The sequence below is a fragment of the Rhinatrema bivittatum genome, chromosome 9 (assembly GCF_901001135.1).
Source record: "Rhinatrema bivittatum chromosome 9, aRhiBiv1.1, whole genome shotgun sequence".
In the NCBI taxonomy this organism is placed as follows: Eukaryota; Metazoa; Chordata; class Amphibia; order Gymnophiona; family Rhinatrematidae; genus Rhinatrema; species Rhinatrema bivittatum.
The window spans coordinates 210,709,172-210,728,634 of record NC_042623.1 but is presented as its reverse complement, the minus strand read 5'-3'; the positions used below and the strand labels follow the sequence as shown (position 1 = coordinate 210,728,634).

Sequence of the window (19,463 nt, the reverse complement as noted above, 5' to 3'; positions counted from 1 at the left end):
ATACTTTGCCCTGCTTTATATTGAACCTAACCCCGAGATACTCCAGAGTCTGAGATGGCTGCAAATTGCTCTGGCCAAATTGACCACCCAGCCTAGTTCCTGTAGCAAGGAAACCACCTTGCAGGAGGCGCAAAGACTTTCTTCCATGTGATTGGCTCAAATCAACCAGTTGTTCAGATAAGGGTGAACTAGAATGCTCTCCTTGCAGAGGGCTTCCGCTACCACCACCATGACCTTAGAAAAGGTCCTGGGTGCTGAGGCTAGTCCGAAAGGCAAGGCCTGAAACTGGTAATGACGATCCAGAATAGCAAATCGGAGGAACCGCTGATGTTCTCGATGGATGGGATTATGCAGATATGCCCCCATCAGATCCAGAGACATGAGGTAATTACTGTCAGGAGTTGATGCTTGTATTACCATTATGACAGAGCGCAGCGTTTCCATTCTGAAATGCGCAACTCGTAAATGTCAGCTGATGGCCTTGAGATCCAGTATGAGCTGAAACTACCCTTCCTTCTTGGGCATGACAAAATAAATGGCACAGCAGCCTGTATTTCGCTGCGATTCAGAACAGGAATCACCACGTTCAGGTTCAACAGCCTTTGTAATGTCACTTTCACTTCTACCCTCTTCTGAGGGAAATTGCATGGGGAGACCATAAAAGTATCTGGAGTAATACGAAGAAATTCACGAGAATACCTTTCCTGAACCATTTCGAGAACCCAATGATCCGAAGTAATCTGGACCCACCTGTGATAAAAACAGGATAGGCAACCAACTATCTTCTGCACCACCAGGTGAGTCCACAAAGTTTCATTGGGAAGACCAAGGGGCTCTACTTCTGGAGCCCGCATCCTTTCAAGGCCCTCAGGGGTGAAAGAACCAAGACCTGCAGAAGGGATGAAACCTCTGGGAAGAATCTCCCCTGTAAGGCCAGTAGTCTCGAACGGCCACTCACCTGAAAAGACCAGGCAACTGGTTTCTTGTCCTCTAGCAATTGAGGGACCTGGGTCTTTCCCCATTTACTTGCCATTTTTTCCAATTCACTGCCAAATAAAAATGAGGCCTTGAAGGGCAGCTTGGTAAGATTGGATTTTGAAATAGCATTTGCCGACCAGTTGTGCAGCCACAGCTACTGCTTGGCCGCAATAACGGAAGCAACTTCTCTGGCGGCTGTGCAAACCAAATCACAGGCTGCATCAGCTAAGGTGGCAGCCCCCAGTTCTACCATAAGTCCAAAGTCAGACACGGCACTGCCAGATTCTTGATAAAGACACAAGGTAGCCCAAACTACCAAGGCGCAACAAGAAGCAAATTGCAAGTTCATTGACACTGTCTCAAAGGCTTGCTCAATCATTCTATCCTGCGCATCTTCAGTGTCACACCTCCCTCTACCGGGATGGTGGTACGTTAAATGACAGAACACACCAAGGCATCCACCTTAAGGAAACGAAACTACTTTCTGAACTGCGGATCAAAGGAGTATAACCCCGCCAAGACATGTCCCCCTTTATAGGACGCCTCTGGCGCACTCCATTCCAGATCAATCAACTCCTGGATTGCAACCAGGAGGGGAAAGGAACAAGAAGCCTTGCACAGGGTGACCAAGAAGTCAGTCCCAGCCATTCCGAGGGTCTTCAAGGTCTGAGAAATCAAGCTCAGCAATTCATCCCTATGAAAGAAATGGAGAAGAGTTCTATATGGCTCCAAATCTGGGGGAATAGCCCCTTCCTCACCAGGAGAGCTACCACTATCATCTGTATCATCTTGATCTATTTGCATTTGAGAGCTTGATTGTGGAGACAGGTGGAGGAGCACTCGAAGCACACAGACCTATCTTAGTAAATACTGTTGATTCAGAAGACTGGCCAATCCAGGCCCTAAAGTCCCAAACCTGACATCCTGATTCTAGTGACCCCTGACAACTCAGCCCGAGGATCGATCAAGGGAGGGGACACCCTCGTCACGTCTTCCTCGGTCCCATTCCCCTCAGACCAAGGAAATGGACCATCACTTGCAAAATCAGAAGGAGGTAAATCTCCCCGAGAATCCAGGCAGTGCTAACACAGGCTTAAAGAAAGCTCCAGATGAATGGCCCTGATGTGGCTTGCAGCACAAATAGATAAGCGCTTAGGCTTCTTTGTGAAGGGCGCCACAGTTGTAAGAATGCAGACTAGTAAAGGCTTGTGCCTAAATTACTTGCGCATATAAACCATGCCCAAAATGGACACAAAAAAAGTGCCTCCAAGTATATGCGCCTAGGCCGCTCATCCAACTAGATGCCCAAACTGGGCAACCAGTACTGACATTAAGGAAGACGCCTAAGCTAGACACACAAGATGTGCGTCCAGAAGGAGGAATGCCCAAACTGGAGGCACAGGAGAGAATGGATGCACAAACTGATATGTAAGCGCGCACCGACGGTCCACAGCAAAAACCACGCAAAAGTACTTCGCAGCCTACCACACACAAAAAAGGGAGAAGCCTGGAAGCAAGGCCTAGCCAAATGGCTGCCCAACCTGCCATGATTGCACTACTTCCTCACCTCCTAGAACTCACCAGAGACATGAGCGTGACAGCCGAACACTGAGGAAACAGACCCTTTCACCTACTTTCTTTTTTTTTTTTTTTGCAATTAAAAATCTTTTACCTAAGCTCAGCCCTCCCTAGCTGAGATCAGGAACGGGTCCCGGCTACAGGGAGGGCTGAGCTTAAATTTAGGTCCATGCAACTCAAGGCTACTGGATTGAGGGCACTTTACTGAGGGAGGGACCACAAGGTATCACCTCAGGAGACAAGCGGTACTATATAGATGTCTCGTCTCTCTCCTTTCCACCTTCTTTTTTTTTTTTTTTATTTACTCAGAGGCAATCCCCTGAAGGGAAATGCATGTCCATCATCTGTTGGACTCGGAGAATACTGGTGGGCTAAAGTCGGGGCAAGTCTATAAGGCCGTGATGTCAGATTTTGCTCTGTCTCCATCTGCTGGCAAAGGTGCATAACCCACTCGTGGGGACTGATCTGCCTGAATGCCGAGGAACATGGTGTTTTGCTAAATATGTTAATGGAAGGCAGTTTTCGGGCAGCCAATCTGTCTGCATAAATTGCTATTGATCTGCGTTAAGGGGCTTTGAAAATGGTCCAGAGCCCAGCATTGCTTTGAGAGGAAGCCCACAATATCTGGCACATGCTACCCGAATCTATATTAGAAATAGCCTTTGGATCCTGCAGGTGTACAGTCCTACATCACTGCAACACATACCCACGGAAAAAGAATTTAAACACTGCCAACTTTCAAGTAAGCCATGCTGACGTGATACTTTAAATAAATGAACATCTGTCAAAATGTTCTTTTCTTTCTGACTACAACAGTGACTGTAGTGTGTGTTGAAGCATTAACAATAAACCAACGGTGTTTCCTGAATGTTCATTCTTTTTTTTGTTTCTCTCTCCTTCTAAATACAAATAGCACCAACAACATTTCCAAACATATTTATCAGGATGTGCATTACTATTCAATCTCGGCAGACTGCCATGCATCACACTGCACAACTACACAAACAGCTTCATACATAAAAGCCAGGCCAATTGACATTTGTCACAGATATAGGGCAGACATTTATTCCTTGTGGCTTCGTCCTCATCCCTGTCCCCTGAACCAGGCAATGCCAGCAGATGTGGCCCCAGAAACAAAGAGCACCCCATCTTCCCATCCCTTCTTTCACACAACTCCTTCCCCAACTTCCCCCGCCTCCCTCCCCCAATGCTGATCAGGCAGAGGAAGCAGGAAGAGAGCGCATGTTCTCGGGCTGCATCCCTCTTCTTGTGCCTCCTGGACCGATTGCTGTTTTGAATCGTGCAAAACAACGTATAGAGCAGCAGCAGGTTCAAAACAGTCGGGCCTCAGGCAGCAGAAGAGGAAAAATGGACCGATGTGCTGCCGCTGCTCTCCTCCTTCCTGCTGCCCAATCTGTATGGAAGGGCAGGAAGGCAGGAATCGGCCAGGGGAGGGAAGACGGAGCTGCAAATGTGCCACAGGACTTCCGCTACCTCCCCGACCTGACTCTAGCTCCCGGACCATCCTGACCTGCCCCGCCCCCAACATGATCGACAAAGGACTGCATGACATTGGGTTTTTGCTGCTGATACTCGCATGGAGGGCCTCAGAGCTACAATGTCAGCAGGCTGATAACCCTGAAAATTTACCAGCGTCAAACTAGCCAGATGAAACCCGTGGGCCATAATTTTCCCACCTCTGATATAGGGACATGATTAAGAGCAGTGGCAATTGCCCTTTGAAGCACTGCTGTGGGATTCTAGGAGCTATATTAATGTTACTTTATTCTACTTTAAGCTGTAATTATTACTGTGATGCGCTTGATCCTGGGAAACGGAGGGATGATGGCTGCCACTTCTGTGGTGAACCCTGCAGGTCAAAAGAGGGGTGCTGAGGGCAAGTCCCCAAAAGGTGTCACCTGAGTATTAGGGTTGCCAACTCACGCCAGGTCGACCAAACAAGCTGATCCTTTCCTGCATGGAGATGTAGTTTTGAGTGGCCCAGTGATTTCCCTTAGACAGTCAGCACTACATATTGCATGCATGCAATGGAGCAAAAAAAAAAAAACCAAAACAAAACAATCAGGACTGGATCAGCCTGTTTGGTTGACCTGGGGTGAGCTGACAACCCTACTGAGTGTGCCATCTGGAGTGGGGGCGGGGGGGGGGGGGTATACAAATAATGGGCAAACTGGGACATATAAAGAGATTTTTTTATTTTTAATTAACTCCATTTTAGTTCAGCATTTGCAAAATTTGCCTTTAGAAGAGACAGCCTCAAGGGTCTGGAACAGCAAGAAGTGGATCTCTGGTCTCTAGCCGAGAAACAAGAATGGAGGATTACATAAACAATGCACTTCCAAAAAACTGGTATGCATCATTTAAAACTAAAATAGAAACACCAGACTGTGTCTCTGTTCCATTGCGCTTTCCCTGGTATTGTCTTTTTGTAGCCTGCTAGCAATAAACACTAATGTGCTGTTAAAACAATTGGATAGTTGTTTGATTTTCTGCTTTTCAGGCACTTCAAAAGCAGATTCCATTCTGGTACTGTGAGTATTTCCCTATCTCCTGAGGTAATGGAGGGGGAAGTGACTTGCCCAAGGTCAAAAGGAGTGGTAGTGGGATTTGAACTCTGGGCTGCCGCTGCTCAAACCACAAGGACACACTGCCCCCTAATTTACCTGCTTATTTATGAAAGCATATTCAGCTAAATTGTGCAGCTAAATACCCTGCAATTCAGCAGGAAGATTTAGACCTGCTATTTGTGCAGCTGGGGGCTACCCAGTTACATTTGGTCATTTAGCACTGAATCTCGTGCTAAGCGGCTAAATTCAAAAGCCTGCCCTAGGAATGCTTCCGACCTGGTTCCTTTTTAACCCATTTTACATTTGCGCAGCTTGCAATTTTAACTGTACAAATTAGCTGGTTAAAGATGTCATATTTTTAAGTAGATAAATTTATTTAGCTAAAACCCACTTTTAGCCAGGAAGTTTTGAATATCAATCCCTATTAGATCTAAACTGCCCTACAAATATTTATTGGGTTATCAAGTGAGCATTAAAAAAACAATTATAGCAACATTAAGTAGCTCATCATTATCTTTCACTGCAATACATTAGAGATATCTAGCAAGTTAAAGAGGGACTTCAAAGGAAAAAAAAAAGTTATTTGAAAAATTGAGATCCTTGCAATTTTGACATTGTCTGTATGTGTGATTATATCAGTTTTATATAGTTCACTGTTAGGTCTTGAGCCAGCAACCCTAGCTAAAGAGCCACAAACTTAGGGGGAGTTCTTCATCCACCCAACACTTAATACAGTCATGTCAAGAGAGGAACCCATTGATTGAACAAGAGACACAGCCAGATTGGCTCTTAATCCCGGCTCAGACACTGATCCACTGTTCCACAATAGTCTTGGGAGCAGGATCAGACTTACACATCATGCGCCCCTAGGTGCACCATCTTCTACACCTTCCCCCTGCCAACAGGAGGGAGGGGTGAAAGGATCACACCAGGGATGGAGAGTTGGAAGGGGGAAGGTGAGAACTGCACCAATGGCATCCTGAGTGGTGCAGGCACCCCTAGGCGCATATCTTCTGTGTTTAATGGGCAATCCGGAACTGCTTGGGAGCTTTGTACTGGTCCCTCCACTCAGCCGATTTGCTACAGTTCTGAACCTTTGAATTATCCCGGGCTCAGCTTTGCTCTGTCCCCAGACATTGCTTCTGTTCCAGGACTGCATCTTGTTGCAGTTGCAGAGCTTGCTCCGGTTCTGCATATTTGTCAGACACTGCTCAGCGGTTTACCCTGACGTATGTGCTCTCCACATACCCCAAGGCCTCATTGAAGGGCTTGCCTAGGACCCAACCTGTAGCTAACATTCACAATAAAGAGGGGCATTTTCAAAAGTTTTACACAGGAAACAGGTGTTTACCCTTGAAAAAATGTTTGAAAATTGCTCTCCCCCCCAGTGTGGGTGAAAATGTGTGTGCTGTTCACTATGCAGATACTTTTATCCTTGGGGGGAAAAGGGGTCAGTTTAGTTTGGGGGAGAGAAAGAATGCAAGAAGTGTTCATTTTGGATTTGGATTGCTTGGATTAATTTTGAAATCTCTGCATGCACTTTAATGCATATACTTTACATCGTACCTGGGAACTCTCTGAATTTCACCTGGAAATTCTGGGAATTCGTATCAATTGCTAGACCTCTCCGTTTACTGTTCCAGCCCTTCTACTTTAGGAAACCTGCAAGGAACAGGAAGAGAGGAGCTGAAGAAGGGAGCAGAACAACTGTTTTCTGCTCTGCAGTATCTACTCCAACTTTACCCTTTCCCTTCCTGTCCCTCCCACAGGAGGGGGAGGGGTGAAGCTCGAGCAGTCATTGCAGACAGCATGAGAAGAGAAAGAAGGTGGAGGGGCTGAAGAAGGAGCAGAGCAATTATTTTCTGCTTTGCATTGTCTGCTCCAACCTCACTGGCTCACCTTCCTCAGAAAGCCTTCAGGATACAAGTGAGAAGGTGTGAGCCTGGAGCAGACACTGCAGGCAGCATTGAAGAGAAACTGGAGAGGAGCTACAATAGACACAGCTCAGCCTGACCCCAAACTTGGGACTCATTCAGCTGACGGTAGGATTAGGGTATACAAGTCAGGACGTTGAAACTTATAGTGGGGTGGAGGGAAGGAGAGTGTTGGGGTCAGAGAGGATAGAAGGGGAAGAATGCTAAAGGTCATGCTTAGAGCAGGAAAAATGTGCGTGGATGCAGGGAGGGGGATATGAGAGAAAGTATGAATTAGTGGAGGAATGGAGAGTTGGAAGGGAGAAAGCCGATATGCATTCACCCCTTCCACACTAATCAACAGCAATCTCAGGGTGACTATAACTCAAAAGTTCCCAAATATGTTTACACCTGCTTCAAAGTGCTTCCACAATGTGCAACCTTTCAGCCTCAATAAGGGCAGATGATTTTCAGACAACCAATTACATATCCCATTTTAGCTGTTCTGAAATGGGATACGCACTACCTTCTTCCGATGATCATATATAGAAAATGCATGAAAAAAAACCTCCAGGTGCTCTGGCAAAAAACTAAGGGGTAGATTTTCAAAAAGCGCGCCTTCGCGTACTTTTGTTGGCGCATCAGGCGCAAACAAAAGTACGCTGGATTTTAGTAGATACACGCGTAGCCGCACGTATCCGCTAAAATCCTGGATCGGCGCGCGCAAGGCTGCCGATTTCGTGTAGCCGGCGCGCGCCGAGCCGCGCAGCCTGCCGCCGTTCCCTCCAAGGCCGCTCCGAAATCGGAGCGGCCTCGGAGGGAACTTGCTTTCGCCCTCCCCTCACCTTCCCCTCCCTTCCTCTATCTAACCCACCCCCCCGGCCCTATCTAGACCCCCCCCCCTACCTTTGTTGGGGGATTTACGCCTCCCGGAGGGAGAAGTAAATCCCTGCGCGCCAGCGGGCCGCTAGCGCACCGAGACGCGACCTGGGGGCGGTTCCGGAGGGCGCGGCCATGCCCCCGGACCGCCCGGCCCGAAACCACACCCCCGGGCCCGCCCCCGGAACGCCGCGTCCCGCCCCCAAAACGCCCCCGACACGCCCCCCTCGAAAAACCCCGGGACTTACGCGAGTCCCGGGGGTCTGCGCGCGCCGGTAGGCCTATGGAACATAGGCGCACCGGCGCGCAAGGCCCTGCTCACGTAAATCCGGGCGGATTTACGCGAGCAGGGCTTTTAAAATCCGCCCCTAAAGTTTTTATCATATTAGATGATATAAATGAAGAGAACCCTATGGGTTCCTACTAAGAGGATTGTCTCATTTCAGCAGGGGGAAGAGGAGTAGTGACTATATAAACCCATACCACCATCTTAGGATGTGGACTTGTTATTATCCCTTGTAGGGTGAGCATGTGACTATGCTGGCTCCTGTTTTTGTTTGTAGTCCTGAATTGAGGAAAGCAGAAAGGATGTTTTTGCCTAACCTCACCATATTTCTGGAAATTGTTTAGTTAGAGAAGGAAGTTGTTCCACCCTTCCTCTCTCTATTTTTGGTTACCCATCTGTTTATTTTTCCTCATGCCTGAGTACCCTAAGACCCAGGGGTTCAGTGTAGGCCATCCAGAAGGAGTGTCTCTCAACCAGCAAGCATGGGTGGACTGTGATAAGTCCTGGTGGAGGAATAGATCTGGATTCATTCTTGGGTAGGAGTCGGTGAAGATCTGCAGCACCTAGCTGGTGTAGACACATCCACGTCATCGCCCTCCCCTCACCTTCCCCTCCCTTCCTCTATCTAACCCACCCCCCCGGCCCTATCTAGACCCCCCCCTACCTTTGTCGGGGGATTTACGCCTCCCGGAGGGAGAAGTAAATCCCCGCGCGCCAGCGGGCCACTAGCGCGCCGAGACGCGACCTGGGGCGGTTCCGGAGGGCGCGGCCACGCCCCCGGACCGCCCCAGGCCGAAACCACACCCCCGGGCCCGCCCCCAAAACGCCGCATCCCGCCCCCAAAACGCCCCCGACATGCCCCCCTCGAAAAACCCCGGGACTTACGAAGATATCAGCCATGGGAGTAAAGAGGAGATGGAGACAACTGGACTAAGGTATGAGAAATGGGACTGAGTTACTATCCTATCCACCAGACATTGGAAGGCAGCTAAAAACTACTTCACTGATTGGAAAGGAATAGGATTAAAATAATTCATTAACTTTAACAACATCTTGGACATTTACTAATTCTTCTAGAAGGTGAAAAGAGAAAGAACACTGCCAAACACTTCCTGAAAAGTTTCAAGTGGAAAATGTTTAATTTGCATCCAAAACAATGTTCATATCAATTTGAAAAATAACTAGTCTTACATAAAAGGCAAGAACAGCCTAGGTCCATAATTCATGACCATCAAATCCTTCCAGGCTTGCCTGGCCAAACAATATTAAACACTAGCTAGAAGTATTTTGAACTCATCTTGTCATGGTATTAACTTTAAAGAAATTAGATACAAGAAATAGCAGCTGACATTGACCCGGTTCTATAAGTATCTCTAACCAATGGCCAAAGGTTTTTGCTTCTCTCTTGGCAGGCATATTCAGTGATGAAAAGCAAGCTCATTGCTGGGCCAACCAGTGTCCTGAGCAGCCTGGGATATATGGCGTACCTTACAACCCGCAGAGCGGGATTATACCCATACTTCACGGGTACCTGATTTTCATGCCAGATTGGATTATCTATTAATGTAGCTATCTAGCTTTTCCAAGTGGGAGGTGCAGAGAGAGGGCCAATTGAAATTTCAGATCACGCGCCAGTATGGGTGGATATTGAGAGGTATGGTTCTCAAATGACTTCCCATCTTTGGAGATTCCCTCGATATTTATACAATTACTCACAGATCCTGCTCTTCCTTTGTGCTTAGAAGAATTTCACCCCCAATACTTTACCCAGGGCCAGTATTAGCCCTGTGTGCTCCCCGCCCCCTCCCCCATTCATTCAGTCTCTGTCCTGGGCCCAGCAAAAAAATCTAACTCCCACTAGCGATACAAACTTTAAAAACTGTCTCCTCCCCCAACACCGGGCCAGTGCAAGGGTATTAGGTACTCTAGGTGAACCTCATAGCCTTGCACACAGACACACTTAAGAATTATGCATTCATAATAGATTTTACATGAAAAAGATCAATGTATAGTATTCTGAATTAAAAATATCACTTACATTATATTTACATGCACTGCTGTGGTGCCAACCAGAAATCCCTGCAAAAAGCAGCCTATATGGTGTTAGGCCTATGGTAACATTTGTTGGGTGCTTGACACTCAGAAAGCCATGAGTAAACTGAATTACAATTACAATATAACAAACCTCCCATATCAAAACAGCACTAACTGTCAGCATTCAAACAGTATCAAACCCACCTATGAAAAGGCAACACTGCAAATATGCCAGGCAATAAAATACCAATGCATTTCTTATTAGGAGAATACCTATCCTCAGTCATACATGCAGAATGCAAAGAGACCCTCAAATACAGAATAAAGCAATCATAAAGTATAAACAGAAACATACAGGCAAAAACTGAACTAAAAACTGCAACAAGCCAGACTGTCTATGCAACGCAACAATAGAAAAACAGAACCATCATCATTCCTGAAACATCGAACAATAAAATCAAGTAATGTAAAAACCTAAATGGCTACATTTGAATTTATTTGAATATAACCATTAGATGACAGAGGGTTTAAAGGGGCTCTTAGGGAAGATAAGACCATTGCAGAAAGACTAAATGAATTCTTTGCTTCCGTGTTTACTAATGAGGATGTTGGGGAGATACCAGTTCCCGAGATGGTTTTCAGGGGTGAGGAGTCAGACGAACTGAACGAAATCACTGTGAACCTGGAAGATGTAGTAGGCCAGATTGATAAACTAAAGAGTAGCAAATCACCTGGACCGGATGGTATGCATCCTATAGTACTGAAGGAACTCAAAAACGAAATTTCTGATCTATTAGTTAAAACTTGTAACCTATCATTAAAATCATCCCATTGTACCTGAAGACTGGAGGGTGGCCAACGTAACCCCAATTTTTAAAAAAGGCTCCAGGGGCGATCCGGGAAACTATAGACCAGTGAGCCTGACTTCAGTGCTGGGAAAAATAGTGGAAACTATTCTCAAGATCAAAATCGTAGAGCATATAGAAAGACATGGTTTAATGGAACACAGTCAACATGGATTTACCCAAGGGAAGTCTTGCCTAACAAATCTGCTTCATTTTTTTGAAGGGGTTAATAAAGATGTGGATAAAGGTGAACCGGTAGATATAGTGTATTTGGATTTTCAGAAGGCGTTTGACAAAGTCCCTCATGAGAGGCTTCTAAGAAAACTACAAAGTCATGGGATAGGAGGCGATGTCCTTTCGTGGATAACAAACTGGTTAAAAGACAGGAAACAGAGAGTAGGATTAAATGGTCAATTTTCTCAGTGGAAAAGGGTAAACAGTGGAGGGCCTCAGGGATCTGTACTTGAACCGGTGTTTTTCAATATACATATATAAATGATCAGGAAAGGAATACGACGAGTGAGGTTATCAAATTTGCGGATGATACAAAATTATTCAGAGTAGTTAAATCACAAGCGTATTGTGATACATTACAGGAGGACCTTGCAAGACTGGAAGATTGGGCATCCAAATGGCAGATGAAATTTAATGTGGTAAAGCGCAAGGTGTTGCATATAGGGAAAAATAACCCCTGCTGTAGTTACACAATATGGTTCCATATTAGGTTCCATATTAGGAGCTACCACCCAGGAAAAAGATCTAGGCATCATAGTGGATAATACTTTAAAATTGTCGGCTCAGTGTGCTGCAGCAGTCAAAAAAGCAAATAGAATGTTAGGAATTATTAGGAAGGGAATGGTTAATACAACGGAAAATGTCATAATGCCTCTATATCGCTCCATGGTGAGATCGCACCTGGAATACTGTGTACAATTTTAGTTGAGATGGAGAAGGTATAGAGAAGGGCAACCAAAATGATAAAGGATGGAACAGCTATGTTCCATCCTTTATCATTTTATCATTTAACCTCTTCAGCCTTTCCTATGAGGAAAGGCTGAAGAGGTTAGGGCTGTTCAGCTTGGAGAAGAGACAGCTGGGTGGGGGATATGATAAAGGTCTTTAAGATCATGAGAGGTCTTGAATGAGTAGATGTGACTCGGTTATTTACACTTTCGAATAATCGAAGGACTAGGGGGCATTCCATGAAGTTAGCAAGTAGCACATTTAAGACTAAATCGGAGAAAATTCTTTTGCACTCAACGCACAATAAAGCTCTGAAATTTGTTGCCAGAGGATGTGGTTAGTGCAGTTAGTGTAGCTGGGTTCAAAAAAGGTTTGGATAAGTTATTGGAGGAAAAGTCCATTAATGGCTATTAATCAAGTTGTCTTTGGAAATAGTCACTGCTATTAATTGCATCAGTAGCATGGGATCTTCTTAATGTTTGGGTAATTGCCAGGTTCTTGTGGCCTGGTTTGGCCTCTGTTGGAAACAGGATGCTGGGCTTGATGGACCCTTGGTCTGACCCAGCATGGCAATTTCTTATGTTCTTAGGTTTTTAAGTTATCCAGCTTTGGGCTGATGCAATATCGTGTGCTCAGGATAGCGCTCATCTCGACCAGTGACTGGACGAGCGTTTTGGACACACTAGGCTAACAGCCAATGCAATAAGAGGATTAGCGCATCCAAAATGCACGTCTAAACTCATGAGTAGTTAATAGTGCTCATCACATTTAAAAACCATGTAAATGAGGCTATTAGCTATTACCCCCAATGCAAAAAATTGGCGTGCGCCTAACGCGCACTTAACATGGGAAATTTAACACCAGTCCCAGAGCCAGCATTAAGTCTTGCCGACCGTCAAGAGATCACTAAAAAACAACAACAAAAAAAATCCTGCTTTCTATGATTCTTCCTACTTTTAGTATCATCGCATCACTAAGTAGAAGGAACCACAGAAAGCAGCAACATGAAAAAAAAAAAAGTCTTGACGGCAGCCAGCTTAGGAAAATGGATGCTCAATTAACCAGCATCTGTCTTCCTAACCCGTGGCTGCGTGCACAGCCACGTCTCCTGGGTGCTTGATGCCAAGGACGTGCTAGGGACCCACACTTGATCCCTAGTGCATCCTTTTTAGCACGGCACCTCATGTCCATACTGCATCGGGCCCCCAGAGGACCTGACTGTGCACGTGTTAAAAAATAAAATGGGCGCCCAGTTTGGACACACGTTTTTACACTTGGCTTATTGCATTGGCCCCTTCTAGGGCTGAAAGCATAAACCTGGTGTGGTTTACGCTTTCAGTGCAGCTTTGACAGAAGCTAGTGGGGAGGGGGGAGGGCCTTGGCTTGATGACCAGTTGCTTGGGGAGGGGGACAGGCAATGTCTTCACCCAATCTTTCTCCAGGTCATTGAGACTCTCCTGGTTCTTCAGCCTGAACGCCCCTCCCCCCCCCCCCCCCCCAGTTCACGCAAACCTCCCACCCAGCCACTTACACGAGATAATTATCAGGTGCAAAATTATGTGAGGAAGGTGGAAAATCTGCACGCCTGTCTTTTAAAAGAGCAATTTATTCACAGAAATGTTGGCCCTGCCCCAAAATGTCTCTAGACTGCCCCGTTTTTGAGCGTGAAAGCAAAAATACGCATGCATGTTTGATGTTTATAAAAACAGCATGAGCGCAAGTAGACGTTACTTACACATGAATATGCCAATTTTTACACACCTAACCCTGAAAATTCATCCCTTTATTGGTATTCTCTGTGATAGTTCTACACGTGCAACTCAAGAAGAGAACAATTCACATATAAAAGTCAATTGAAAGTGCTAACAATTTACACAGCAACATAATAATAAATGACGAGAGATGGATATCAAAATGGTCCATCCAGTTTACACAGTAGAGATTCATCCCCTATATAATCCAACACCAACTCCCTCCCTCTCTCCTCCAAGTCTCTTACCTGTCCTCTCAACTCTCTTTCCATCACTGTCCCAAAATCTGCAAAAGTGATGGCCTCCACCCTTCTGCTAGCAGAGGCCTTTCAAGCCCTGCCACAAAGCCAAAAGCCAAACCACAGCCCGAAGCAATGGTACCACTGTGGTTTAGGGTTAGAATCGCTGCTTCCTGTGCCATTTATCCCAATGCATTCCTGTTAGCAGAAGGAAGTCATGCCGCTGCTGTTATGGGCTGAACTACTGCTCCATGCAGGTTGACCAGTGCTTTATTACCATCCTCTGCCTCTAGGAATCCTCAGCATTCATTTCACTGGTTTTTTTGTTTAATTCTGTTATTGTTTTTGTCTCCACCACCTCCATATTCTAGGCATCTGCCACCCATTCTGTGAAAAAATAGTTCCTAACGTTGTTTCCGAGTTCATATCATGAGCTCTATCTTTACAATTTCTTTTTCAATGAAAAAGCTTTGCGTCTTGTGCATTAATACCTTTCAGTATTTAAATGTTGGCATCATATCCCCCCTCTCTCTTCTAGGACATATGCATTGAGATACTTCAGTCTCCTCTCACAGCAGGGCTTTAGGCCTTTCTGAGATATGGGCTCCAAAATGACATACGATACTCGAAACACGGCTTCCTTACTGAGCTGGCACAGACATCTTCATCTCCCTTTTTCTACTGGTTACGCTTCTCTCTCTGGCTCTAGCCACTGCCTTCTCACACTGTTTCACTACCTTGAGATAATCAGATATTACTATTAATCGTTTTTTAAAGCACTACTAGACATATACAGTACTGCACAGACAGTGCCTGCTCCAAGGAGCTTACAATCTGCTCAAGACAAACATACAACAATCAAGAATCTGAGGGGCAGATTTTCAAAGGGGTATGCATCAGTGGCGTAGCCAGAATTGATTTTTTGGGTGGGCACAAGGTTAACATGGGTGGGCTGTAGGCATGCAGGTCTACTAGTTGTTTTTTTACTGATAAATAATGCCAAATTATGCAGCATAGCATTCACATCTACGCCTAAGTATGAGGTTTACTTAATGATACAAACATAATTCACGGTGATTTGTGGTACTTTAGCCTTCTTATTATTACGATTTTATACACGGCTCCTACCTGTCCATAAATTTTGAGAGAGCGGTTGTGTTGCTTATATTTAAATTGCTAACATCTCAAAATATAGATATATATTTTTTACCTTTGTTGTCTGATCTTTGTATTTTTCTAATCAGTTGGTCCTGGTCTCTTTTTCCCATTTTTTCCCTTATAGCTCATTTCCTAATTCCTTTTCAGTGTCTTTCTTCTATTACTGTCTTCTTCCCTTCCACACACACACACGCTTTCTCTCACAGACTCCCTCTCACACACTCAAGCTGTCACTCTCATATGCTCTCCCCCCCCCCCCCCACCCCCCCTACAAGCTCACATTCAAGTTCTCACTTTCTCACCCCTCCCCAGGCTTATATTCTTATGCACACACAGACGCACATCCAGGCACCCATTGTCACCCACACACATAAACCCAGACTCCCATTCTCACCCACAAACCCATGCTCCCAGTCTCACCCACACATATTCAAGCTCCCATTCTCATCCATACCTATACACATTTAAGGTACTAATCTCACCCACACATACACACATTCAAGCACCCATTCTTATCCACATATTCAAGCTTCCATTCTCACCCACCCACACAAACCCAGGCTCTCATTCTCACCCATATATACACACATTCAAGCTCCCATTCTCACCCACCCACAAACCCAGGCTCCCATTCTCAACCACACATACACACATTCGAGCTCCCATTCACCCACATATTCAAGCTTCCATTCTCACCCCACATACACACCCAGGCTCCAGTTTTCACCCACACACACTCCCATTCTCATCCACACATACACATTCAAGCACGTGCACAGCTTCCGCTTTCTCCCCCAGAGCAGGAAGATCAGCTGCCTCTCCTGCTGCCAACCGGCCTCCTGCTATCTTCTTCGGGCGTCGGGCCGTACTGCTCGCCGAACTTCCTGTCGGGGGGGGGGGGGGGAAGCGCAGCGCACAACGTCCGCTTCCTCCCCCCCCCCCCCCCCAAGCAGGAAGATCGGCGGACCATACGGCCCGACGCCCGAAGAAGATAGCAGGAGGCCGGTGGCAGCAGGAGAGGCAGCTGATCTTCCTGCTCTGGGGGAGAAAGTGGAAGCTGTGCGCAGCGCTTCCGCTCCCCCAAACAGGAAGTTCGGCGGGCCGTTTGGTCCGAAGATAGCAGGAGAACGGGTGGCAGCAGGAGAGGCAGCTGATCTTCCTGCATTGGGGGGGGGGAAGCGGAAGCTGCGCGCGGCGCTTCCGCCCCCCCCCCCCCCCCCGAACAGGAAGACCGGTTGGCCATACGGCCGCAGCAGCGCTTCCCCATGTGTGCCGTGATGGCGCGCGAGGCGTGGGTTCTCTTGTTCGCTGTCGCGGGGATGGGATCCCGCGACAGCCTTGCAGTTCCGGTGCCAGTTGGGTGGGCCTGGGTCTAAGTTGGGTGGGCACCTGCCCACCCAGGCCCACCCGTGGCTACGCCACTGGTATGCATGTAAGATACGCGCGTAAGCCTGAAAACCTGCCGCAAGCTTTGCCTGCGCGCGCCGAGCCTATGTTGAATAGGCTCGGTGGCGCGCGCAAGTCCTGGGGCTTTGCTAGGGGAGCGTGTCGGGGGCGGCGCGACGTTCGGGGGCATGGCTGAGGCCTCTGGACCAGCTCCCGGGTCGGGTGATGGCGCGCCAGCAGCCCACCGGCTTGCGAGTTACGGCTGCCTCGGGCAGGCGTAACTTTTCAAACAAAGGTGGGGGGGTTTAGATAGGGCCGGGGGGGTGGAGGGAATGGAGGCAGGCTGCGCGGCTCGGCGCGTGCAGGCTGCTGATTTTGCACAGCCTTGCGCCCGCTGACCCCGGATTTTTAAAAGATACGCGCATATCTATTAAAATCCGGGGTACTCTTCTTTGCGCCGGTCGGGCGTACTTTTTTAAAATCTGCCCATGAAAGTCCAGTAATACAGAGAAATACTTCTATTCCTATAAAATACAATTTTCTGAATATACATTTTGTTTTGGAATGCTTTTCATGGCTTGTTAGGATTGCAGATGGTGACACTGCCCATTTTCTTGTGAGTCCTGTTTTGTTGAGAGCATTCCAATTTGGAGATTGACTGCCAAGTTTTTTTTTGTACTTGCAAATATTTAATGAGTCATCCAGGAGCAAATGTGAACTTTAACTTTCTTTTTTATCCACTAAAACCCCAATTTTACTCAATAATAAGCATACAGCAGGCTATCGTCTATAGACTGATGAAAGCTTCTTGCCTGTGATGTGTTTGCCAGCCCAGAAATGGTAGACTAGGAAAACTGTCATCTTTTCTTACCTCATTGTACATTCATCCTCAGTCATACTCATATGCAATACGTGCTCAGCAGTTTCGAATATGTAAGCCTTTTGCGTTGTTGAAAAATCCTCCTTCAGCTCTTGCAGAAGGTCAACCAGCAAACAACTAAGGGCAGACCTCTGTCTTTCCTCCTAAAACATTCCAGGTCATGAGAAGAAAGCAGAGGCATAATCCTGAAACGCGCTGCAGAGGTGGCACAGAGAGCTAAAAACTTCCAGCAGGGGCCTCTGCTGCTGGTAAGAACACAAGCTGAGGTGTATATTATAGTGAGAAATATTAAAAAGTGGTCTGGCTTTTGCCCTCTTCACATAAAAAATATGCAAAGTATCTCACACTTCAACCACACGCCAACGCCAGGCCTTGCACTGACCTTTACTTACTATTAATCCTAACAAAATACAAATTCTAGCCCTCCCGCTCTTCCAGGCACAAAAGGAAAACCCAGCTTGTTATCAGTGACAAAACAAGCATCCTTTCCTGAATTGTGTCTACAATCCATCCTTACAATGCTTGTGATGACAAGGTCATCATCACATGCTTGAGATAGAAGTAATATAATTACATCTGGGATCGCCATACACAGCCCTGCAGACAAAGCTTTCACCACGCTTGGGGTTTTCTCTGCCTTGGAAAGTGACGGGTAACAGCACAGATGAGCTTCAGTCTTTTAAACTGCACCTTCTGCTTTTCACGCACAGCTGTAATTTTCCCCAATTACATGAAAACAAAATTACAGCACGCAAAAGTATAGCAGTGCCATACATCATTGCTCTGTTAGTTTCCAATATTTCAACTTTCTTTGAGCTCAGATAGACACTACAATTTATTTATATAAAATGTATAGGTGTTGCCAGAACCAGGTATAACTCCTTATGTGTCACTAAAAAGCACTCTCTGAGCACTATTCAGAAGCACAACAAAATACTTTGTAAATTCATTCAAAAGCAAAATGTTTTATATCTGCATCAAAAAATATGGTGAAGTTGAAAGGTACTCTAATGGTGTAAAAGAAAAGAATGTCCAAAAATACAAAGGCTGAAGAATATTTTAAAAGATATAGATCCAAACATTTCTGGACGTGAAAAGATGTGCTCACATGCCAATAGACCACAAGAGGTGATCAAAGGCTGGTGGTACTAATCCTAGTAGCCTGAAAAAAAAAAAAAAAAAAAAAAACGCTCCCAGAAAAACTTATTATATTATTTATACACAAACCCCAACAAGACTTATCTATGGAAATGAACTGACTGCACTAATACCCGAGCAGCATATGCTATTGTGTTCCTGGTCCTTTGCTCGAGGGCATACACGATTGGAGGGCTTTACTTGTTCATCGTTGGCATCAAATTAAATCACACCCTTGGAGATCTCGGGTTTTTCATCACTTAACAGGTGACAATAAAATGGGGCGATAGTGTTTCCAAAGCCCTCTCGCCTCATGAGCAGTGCTGGCTTTATAAAATGACAGCCTGAATCAAGAAACCGAATACCAAGTTTCACTTTAGTTGTCTATGGTGTTCTCTTCCTTTAGACACTTTTTGATATACGCTTCTGTTTTTTCTATCTGCAGTCTTTTTTTATATCTGCATATGTTATTATAAAACTTGAGATAACTGCACGGAGCAGCAGTTGCTACCTAGGGAAGCTTGCCTGGCAGACCGGATGGACTATTTGGTCTTTTTCTGCTGTCATTACTATGTTACATTCGGGCCGATTCAGTAAAGTCCGCGGGAGAGCGGGTGAATGCCCGCTCTCCTGTGCGCGCAATTCTGTATTTAAATGAGGCCCGGCAGTAAAAACGGCCAAAAGGAGGCGCTAGGGACACTAGCGTGTCCCTAGCGCCTCCTTTTGGACCGGAGCGGCGGTTGTCAGCGGGTTTGACAGCCGACGCTCAATTTTGCTGGCGTCGGTTCTCAAGCCCGCTGACAGCCACGGGCTCAGAAACCGGACGCCGGCAAAACTGAGCGTCCGGC

General features: G+C 46.2%; 1 protein-coding gene across 2 annotated transcripts in view; it reads right to left on the bottom strand.

Moving 5' to 3' along the window:
* RNF13 (ring finger protein 13) overlaps positions 1–19,463 on the bottom strand; it is a 318,726-nt gene that overhangs the window by 140,210 nt on the left and 159,053 nt on the right. The window contains exon 1 of one of the 2 annotated variants that reach the window (XM_029615494.1): positions 17,470–17,676. The exons of the other annotated variant lie outside the window; for it this stretch is intronic. Within the exon in view, the coding sequence (XP_029471354.1) occupies positions 17,470–17,481 (12 nt within the window). The 5' untranslated portion in view covers positions 17,482–17,676. Of the gene's footprint in view, positions 1–17,469; positions 17,677–19,463 lie in introns of those variants that run through there. 2 annotated transcript variants of the gene reach the window in all.